The sequence below is a fragment of the Andrographis paniculata genome, unplaced genomic scaffold (assembly GCF_009805555.1).
Source record: "Andrographis paniculata isolate CXL003 unplaced genomic scaffold, ASM980555v1 Contig197END, whole genome shotgun sequence".
NCBI classification, from domain to species: Eukaryota; Viridiplantae; Streptophyta; class Magnoliopsida; order Lamiales; family Acanthaceae; genus Andrographis; species Andrographis paniculata.
This window is the reverse complement of record NW_026137476.1, coordinates 11,569-20,442: the sequence shown is the minus strand read 5'-3', so window position 1 is coordinate 20,442 and position 8,874 is coordinate 11,569. Positions and strand designations below refer to the sequence as shown.

Here is an 8,874-nt window from a genome sequence, read left to right as displayed (position 1 = left end):
CAATATCCCCTGAATGAAGGAATTCCATAGATCAAGGGATTACCAATAATCATGGGATTGCCATGAATTATGGGTCAATAATACTAAATAGGCTAATTATAATAACTACTCCCCATATGATTTTATTTCCTTTAAGAGTGTACTTTCTTGTTTTTAAATTTCCATGGTTCCTCTATAAAAGGACCCATGATTATCATTGTAAGATTTTTTCATTCCACAAAGAGATTTTATAAATGGTTTTTTTTTCAAGAGCGATTCTTGTGCCTTTTTGAAGTGTAATCTTGAGTGATTCGGTTACAGCTTCATATCCCCAAATCGAGTTGTTTCGAGTGATTTGAAACAAGTCGTGGCCTCTCGAATAGTACTGGAACTATTCTTGCCTTAGCTTGTATTGTCAGCTTGTTTAGAGGATTGTGATACGTTAGCTTGATCTCTCGTGTTGCCTTCCCGACTACCTCTCAATTCAAGAGAGTCCAGTTTATCTCCATTAATATAGATATATATATATATATAGCCATCCATCCCTTACTCTATCCAAATCTACAATATTTTTGTACTTATTCTTGTGGAATTCGATCCGAATTGTTATCCTTGGCAAGTTCGCATCATCTGGTATCAGAGCTAGTTGATACAATCTCTTGATTGATATCACGGTTCATATTTGAAAACAAAAAAAAAAAATCCGAAAAAAAAAAAAAACCGAAAAAAAAAAAAAATCCGAAAAAAAAAAAAGAAAATACAAAAAAAGAAAAGTTGAAAAAAAAAAAAAAAAGACTTGAGAATATTTTGTTTTCCTTTTCTACATAACATTAATATATTTCTATATATTCTTATCCCTTTTCTATCTTTCCATACATTTTTTTTTCTCTTAATTTTCTTTATTTAATATTTCATTTCCATTATCCATATCCACTTCTTTCCAAAAAAAAAAAGTTTATAATATTTCTCCTATTTTATTCGATTATCTAAAGGTCTAATTACTTGTGATTTTTACTTGAAATTTCTTGATTTGGGAATTGCATGGGGTCGTTGACCAGTTTTATTAAGTGAGTGAAACACGAGTGGGAGTGTGAAAGAGTGTTGTGGCGAGATCATTACATACCGGAGAGCGCGATTCAAGAGAGGAGAAACCTGTGTGAGGATATACCCTTGTTATTTTACATTTTTTCTTTGATGGCAGGTGAAGGACACCCAGACGAGCGCCCTAATCCTCAAATCGCAGCGCTATCCAAAGCATTGGAAGCACGATTCACGAAGCAACTTACTGACGAGATGGACACCGTACACTCAATGTTGGCTGATCTTGCTCAATCTATCTATTCGGGAATTGACAACTGAGCGACAGCAGGGCCGACCCGCCCCGACGCTAGTCGATCTGCAAGGCGGAATCCTATATACCGAGGTAGGGAAGACGCTTCTGAAAATTTTGATGAAGAATGGGAGCCACCCCCTCCAAATAGAGACAACCGAAATCAAGATCCTATGAGGAACTTGAAGTTCAGCATTCCTTCTTTCAATGGGAATTCTGACCCGGATGTTTATCTTGATTGGGAGAAGAAGATGGAGTTGATTCGAGATTGCTCTACATATGATGATGAGCAATGGACGAGAATTGCTGTAATGGAGTTCACCCACTATGCCCTTAATTGGTGGGAGCAACTAAGTACGAAACGAAGGCGAGAAGGGAAGGCGCGGATCACCACATGGGATGGGCTCAAAAAGGCTCTGAGGAAACGATTCGTACCATCCTGGTATAGGAGGGAGCTACACGAACGAGTTCAACAAATGTCTCAAGGTAACAGAAGTGTAGAGGAGTATTACAAAGAGCTTGAGACAGCCATGATGCGGGCTGATATTGTGGAGGATCCTGAAGCAACCATGGCTCGATTCATGAGTGGAATCAACCGAGATTTGAGAGATACTCTAGAGCTACACCCGTATGTTGACTTGTCGGAATTGCTCCAACGTGCGATTTTATTGGAGAAACAACGCAAGCGAAAGGGGCGAGCGGATTCTTTCAATCGACCACCACCCCGGTCTACCCAAACTATCCTGGAGCCCCGAGGTATCCCTAATACTAACGTCAATAAATTTTCTAATGTTGACAAGGAAAAAAGTGTCGCGCATGTTGGCACAACTCGAAACCCACAAAAGGAATATGTCCATGGCAAGAATCCCCGAAACCGTGAAATTACCTGTTTTCGGTGTCAAGGGAAAGGGCACTATGCCTCTGAGTGCCCGAACAAGAAGGCCATGATCTTGACGGATGCGGGTGAAGTCGTCACCGACGATGAAGGAGATGTAGATGGTGAACAAATTCTTGAATGTGAGGAAAGTACTGTTGAAGAAGATGATGAATACTCCAAAATCACGGTGGTAACTCTGCGGTCTCTTAGTACATTTCAAAAGGAGGAACCAACCCAAATGCAAAGAGAGAACATCTTCCACTGTCGTTGCAAAATCGAAGGCAAGATTTGCAGCATGATAATTGATAACGGAAGCTGCACCAATGTGGTTAGTGAGACATTGGTCAAAAAGTTGAACCTTGTCACCAAGCCCCATCCGCGACCCTATCGATTGCAGTGGTTGACCAATAATGGGGAACTACGAGTAAATAAACAAGTTGAGGTAACCTTCCGAATTCGTGGTTATATGGACCAGGTTGTATGCGATGTTGTGCCAATGCAGGCTTGCCACATACTACTTGGACGGCCTTGGCAATTTGATCGCAATGTCACCTACTTTGGGAAGGAAAATACTTTTACGCTCACACATGAGGGCAAAAAAGATCACCTTGACTCCCCTTACCCCCCAAGAAGCCCACACGGATCAGGAAGTGATACAAAAAAACCATGTTCAAGAAATGATGGCTATGGAGAACGTCTCAAAATCAGCGGGAACTCAAAGCTCCATACGAGAGGCAGACATAAATTCCATGGCAAGTTCGTCTATGACCGCTCCATCGCGAGTTCCAAGAGTGATCCCCTCAGAAAAACGAGAGAAAAGTAAGGGAGTACCTACCAAAGATACCCTTTCCCAAATGGGGAGGAACAGTGACCAGGCCATATTTCTCACTCGAAAGGATATTAGATCCAGGAGAGGATGAGAGTGATAGGATTTACATTTTGCTTTGTAAGTTTAATCTCCTTACAGCTTATGATTTGCAATCTAACCTGCCTCCAGAGTTCTATCCTATTTTGCAGGAATTTTCTGATGTACTACCCAAGGAACTACCAAGCGAGTTGCCCCCAATCCGTGGTATTGAGCATCAGATTGATTTCATACCTGGCGCTCAATTGCCAAATAGGCCGGCATATAGGGCCAACCCAGATGAGACCAAAGAGATCCAAAGGCAAATCCAAGACTTGTTAGATAAAGGCTGGGTGCGTGAGAGCCTTAGTCCATGTTCTGTACCGGTACTCCTCGTTCCAAAGAAGGATGGTAAGTGGCGTATGTGTGTAGATTGTAGAGCAATAAATGCAATTACTATTAAGTATAGACATCCTATTCCTAGATTAGATGATATGCTTGATGAACTTCAGGGTGCTGCTCTTTTTACAAAAATTGATCTTAAAAGTGGTTACCATCAGATAAGAATGAGAGAAGGAGATGAGTGGAAAACTGCTTTCAAAACTAAGCTAGGGCTGTATGAGTGGACTGTCATGCCTTTTGGCTTAACTAATGCCCCTAGTACCTTTATGAGATTGATGAATCATGTTCTTAGACCTTGCATAGGAAGGTTTGTGGTTGTTTACTTTGATGACATCTTGATCTATAGTAAGGACTTATCTGCACACATTGAGCATGTGAGAGAAGTGTTCACTTTATTGCGGCAGAACAAACTTTATGCAAATGTTGAAAAATGTGCATTTGTGTTTCTAGTTGTCTATTCCTTGGCTATGTTGTTAGCGCACAGGGAATACAAGTCGATGAGGAGAAGATCAGAGCCATCCAGGAGTGGCCTGTCCCTACTACTGTTCGTGAAGTTCGTAGTTTCCATGGCTTGGCGGGATTCTACCGAAGGTTTATTCGTGATTTCAGTACTATTGCAGCCCCTCTCACTGCTGTTATTCGCAAGGATGAACTGTTTAGTTGGGGAGAAGCGCAACAACAAGCCTTCGACAAGCTGAAATATTTGTTAACTCATGCCCCAATTCTTAAACTCCCGAACTTTGAACTAACATTTGAACTTGAATGTGATGCTTCAGGTGTGGGTATTGGAGCCGTTCTAATGCAAAATCGCCAACCTATTGCATACTTCAGCGAGAAGCTAGGTGGCGCAGCCTTGAACTACCCAACTTACGACAAGGAGTTATATGCCTTGGTTCGTTCACTTCAGGTATGGCAGCATTATCTTTTGCCAAAGGAATTTGTTATCCACTCAGATCACGAGTCCCTTAAGCATATAAAAACTCAAGCTAAACTAAATAAGAGGCATGCCAGATGGATTTCTTTTGTTGATACATTCCCTTATGTGATAAAGTATAAGAAGGGAAAGGATAATGTCGTAGCTGACGCACTTTCTAGGCGCACTCACATTCTTACTATTTTGACTTCTCAATTGCTAGGGTTCTCACAGGTAAAATCATTGTATGCAAATGACAAAGATTTTTCTGACATCTTCAATAAGTGTGCCAGCACTGGATTTAAAGATTTCTATTTGCATGAGGGCTATTTGTATAAGGCTAACCAGTTGTGTATTCCACAAGGTTCTATTCGAACTGTTTTAACTCACGAAGTCCATGAAGGTGGACTCATGGGGCATTTTGGAGCCACCAAAACTCTTAAACTTTTGCAGGAAAAATTTTATTGGCCAAGGATGCGTGCGGACGTGGAACAACACATTACACGTTGCATTACATGTAGACAAGCCAAATCCACAACGCTACCACATGGTTTATATAAGCCCCTGCCTACACCCGACACACCTTGGGTAGATTTGAGTATGGACTTCATTTTGGGGCTACCTCGTACAAAAGGAGGTAAGGACTCTATCATGGTTGTTGTCGATAGGTTTTCAAAAATGTCCCACTTTATTCCTTGCAATAAGACGAATGACGCAATGCATATTGCTAATTTGTTTTTCAAAGAAGTAGTTAGAATGCATGGAATTCCCCGTACGATTGTATCTGATAGGGACACTAAATTCTTAAGCTTTTTCTGGAAAAACTTTTGGGGAAAATTAGGGACAAAACTTCTCTTTTCTACCTCATATCACCCACAAACAGATGGTCAAACGGAAGTAACAAATCGCACCCTAGGCACTCTCCTTAGGTGTATTATCAAAAAGAATTTGCGTAGTTGGGAAAGTTGTCTCCCTCATGTTGAGTTTGCATATAATCGTGCTATCCATAGTGCTACTAACATGTCCCCTTTTGAAGTAGTGTACGGCTTCAACCCACTTTCTCCAGTTGACCTATTGCCACTACCATGTAGTGAGCGACAAAATGTTAATTTCAGGGATCGGGCACAAAAGATTCAGGAGCTTCATAAGACAGTACAAAAGGAAATTGACGCTACCAATGCGCGGAATGCAAAAGCTGCTAATCGCCACCGCAAGAAGATTGTCTTCCAACCCGGTGATTGGGTGTGGCTTCACTTACGAAAAGAGAGATTTCCGGCACAACGCAAGTCTAAGTTGTCCCCACGAGGCGATGGTCCCTTTCAAGTCGTTGAACGCATCAACGATAATGCCTACAAACTAGACCTCCCAGGTGAGTATAATGTCCATGCTACATTTAATGTTTCTGACTTGTCTCCGTTTGATGTAGGTGACGAGAGGTTGATGGGACAACCTTTTCAAGAGAGGGGGGATGATGTGACCATCATGACGGAATTGGACCCAATCATAATTCCTCCTGGACCAATCACTAGGAGCCGAGCCCATAAATTTCAATTGGCAATAACAAAGTGTGCCAAACTTCAAATGGATGCCACTGCTGAACTCTACAACGACGATCAAAATAAACCATGCATTCTTCTGGAAATTGGATCACAAGTCCCAAGGACCATAAGGCCAGGAGCACCTTACAAGGCATTGGACCTCCCCTAAATTACTATCCCTAATTGAAGGGATCCCATGAATCAATATCCCTGAATGAAGGAATTCCATAGATCAAGGGATTACCAATAATCATGGGATTGCCATGAATTATGGGTCAATAATACTAAATAAGGCTAATTATAATAACTACTCCCCATATGATTTTATTTCCTTTAAGAGTGTACTTTCTTGTTTTTAAATTTCCATGGTTCCTCTATAAAAGGACCCATGATTATCATTGTAAGATTTTTTCATTCCACAAAGAGATTTTATAAACTGGTTTTTTTTTTCAAGAGCGATTCTTGTGCCTTTTTGAAGTGTAATCTTGAGTGATTCGGTTACAGCTTCATATCCCCAAATCGAGTTGTTTCGAGTGATTTGAAACAAGTCGTGGCCTCTCGAATAGTACTGGAACTATTCTTGCCTTAGCTTGTATTGTCAGCTTGTTTAGAGGATTGTGATACGTGAGCTTGATCTCTCGTGTTGCCTTCCCGACTACCTCTCAATTCAAGAGAGTCCAGTTTATCTCCATTAATATAGATATATATATATATAGCCATCCATCCCTTACTCTATCCAAATCTACAATATTTTTGTTACTTATTCTTGTGGAATTCGATCCGAATTGTTATCCTTGGCAAGTTCGCATCAAAATATAAAGGAAAAACATTGAAAAAACAAAAGCGCTAAATATACTAATTTCGAACATTATAAAACGAATACGAAAAGCAATGTAATTAGAACAATAGAGCACAAAGTGAGAATAATCTATAACATGCTATATAATATAAAGGAAAAACATTGAAAAAACAAAAGCGCTAAATATACTAATTTCGAACATTCTAAAACAAATACGAAAAGCAATGTAATTAGAACTATAGAGCACAAAGTAAGTATAATCTATAACATGCTATATAATATAAAGGAAAAACATTGAAAAAACAAAAGCGCTAAATATACTAATTTCGAACACTCTACAACAAATACGAAAAGCACTGCAATTAGAACTATAGAGCACAAAGTAAGTATAATCTATACATGCTATATAATAATAAAGGAAAAACATTGAAAAAACAAAAGCGCTAAATATACTAATTTCGAACACTCTACAACAAATACGAAAAGCACGAACAAATAGAGCACAAAGTAAGTATAATCTATAACATTCTATATAATATAAAGGAAAAACATTGAAAAAACAAAAGCGCTAAATATACTAATTTCGAACACTATAAAACAAATACGAAAAGCAATGTAATTAGAACTATAGAGCACAAAGTAAGTATAATCTATAACATACTATATAATATAAAGGAAAAACATTGAAAAAACAAAAGCGCTAAATATACTAATTTCGAAAACACTTACAACAAATACGAAAAGCATGCAATTAGAACTATAGAGCACAAAGTAAGTATAATCTATACATACTATATAATATAAAGGAAAAACATTGAAAAAACAAAAGCGCTAAATATACTAATTTCGAACACTCTACAACAAATACGAAAAGCACTGCAATTAGAACTATAGAGCACAAAGTAAGTATAATCTATATGCATACTATATAATATAAAGGAAAAACATTGAAAAACAAAAGCGCTAAATATACTAATTTCGAACACTCTACAACAAATACGAAAAGCACTGCAATTAGAACTATAGAGCACAAAGTAAGTATAATCTATAACATGCTATATAATAATATAAAGGAAAAACATTGAAAAAACAAAAGCGCTAAATATACTAATTTCGAACACTCTACAACAAATACGAAAAGCACGCAATAGAGCACAAAGTAAGTATAATCTATAACATTCTATATAATATAAAAGAAAAACATTGAAAAAACAAAAGCGCTAAATATACTAATTTCGAACACTCTACAACAAATACGAAAAGCAATGTAATTAGAACAATAGAGCACAAAGTAAATATATCTATAACATGCTATATAATATAAAGGAAAAACATTGAAAAAACAAAGCGCTAAAATACTAATTTCGAACACTCTACAACAAATACGAAAAGCACTGCAATTAGAACTATAGAGCACAAAGTAAGTATAATCTATAACATGCTATATAATATAAAGGAAAAACATTGAAAAAACAAAAGCGCTAAATATACTAATTTCGAACACTCACAACAAATACGAAAAGCACTGCAATTAGAACTATAGAGCACAAAGTAAGTATAATCTATAACATACTATATAATATAAAGGAAAAACATTGAAAAAACAAAAGCGCTAAATATACTAATTTCGAACACTCTACAACAAATACGAAAAGCACTGGAATTAGAACTATAGAGCACAAAGTAAGTATAATCTATAACATACTATATATAATATAAAGGAAAAACATTGAAAAAACAAAAGCGCTAAATATACTAATTTCGAACACTCTAAAACAAATACGAAAAGCACTGTAATTAGAATATAGAGCACAAAGTAAGTATAATCTATAACATGCTATATAATATAAAGGAAAAACATTGAAAAAACAAAAGCGCTAAATATACTAATTTCGAACACTACAACAAATACGAAAAGCAATGTAATTAGAAAAATAGAGCACAAAGTAAGTATAATCTATAACATGCTATATAATATAAAGGAAAAACATTGAAAAAACAAAAGCGCTAAATATACTAATTTCGAACACTCTACAACAAATACGAAAAGCACTGCAATTAGAACTATAGAGCACAAAGTAAGTATAATCTATAACATGCTATATAATAATATAAAGGAAAAACATTGAAAAAACAAAAGCGCTAAATACTAATTTCGAACACTCTACAACAAATACGAAAAGCAAGTAATT

The 8,874-nt window shown here is 37.2% G+C and overlaps 1 protein-coding gene across 1 annotated transcript; it reads left to right on the top strand.

Moving 5' to 3' along the window:
• Positions 1–1,180: 1,180 nt before the first annotated feature.
• Positions 1,181–6,052, top strand: LOC127241711 (uncharacterized; the record flags this gene model as incomplete). Its single annotated transcript, XM_051260887.1, has 8 exons — positions 1,181–1,292; positions 1,346–2,118; positions 2,173–2,733; positions 3,204–3,454; positions 3,883–4,530; positions 4,663–5,434; positions 5,588–5,714; positions 5,772–6,052. Coding segments are annotated over 8 exons (3,525 nt in total), but the record flags the coding sequence as incomplete, so codon positions are not given.
• Positions 6,053–8,874: the final 2,822 nt, after the last annotated feature.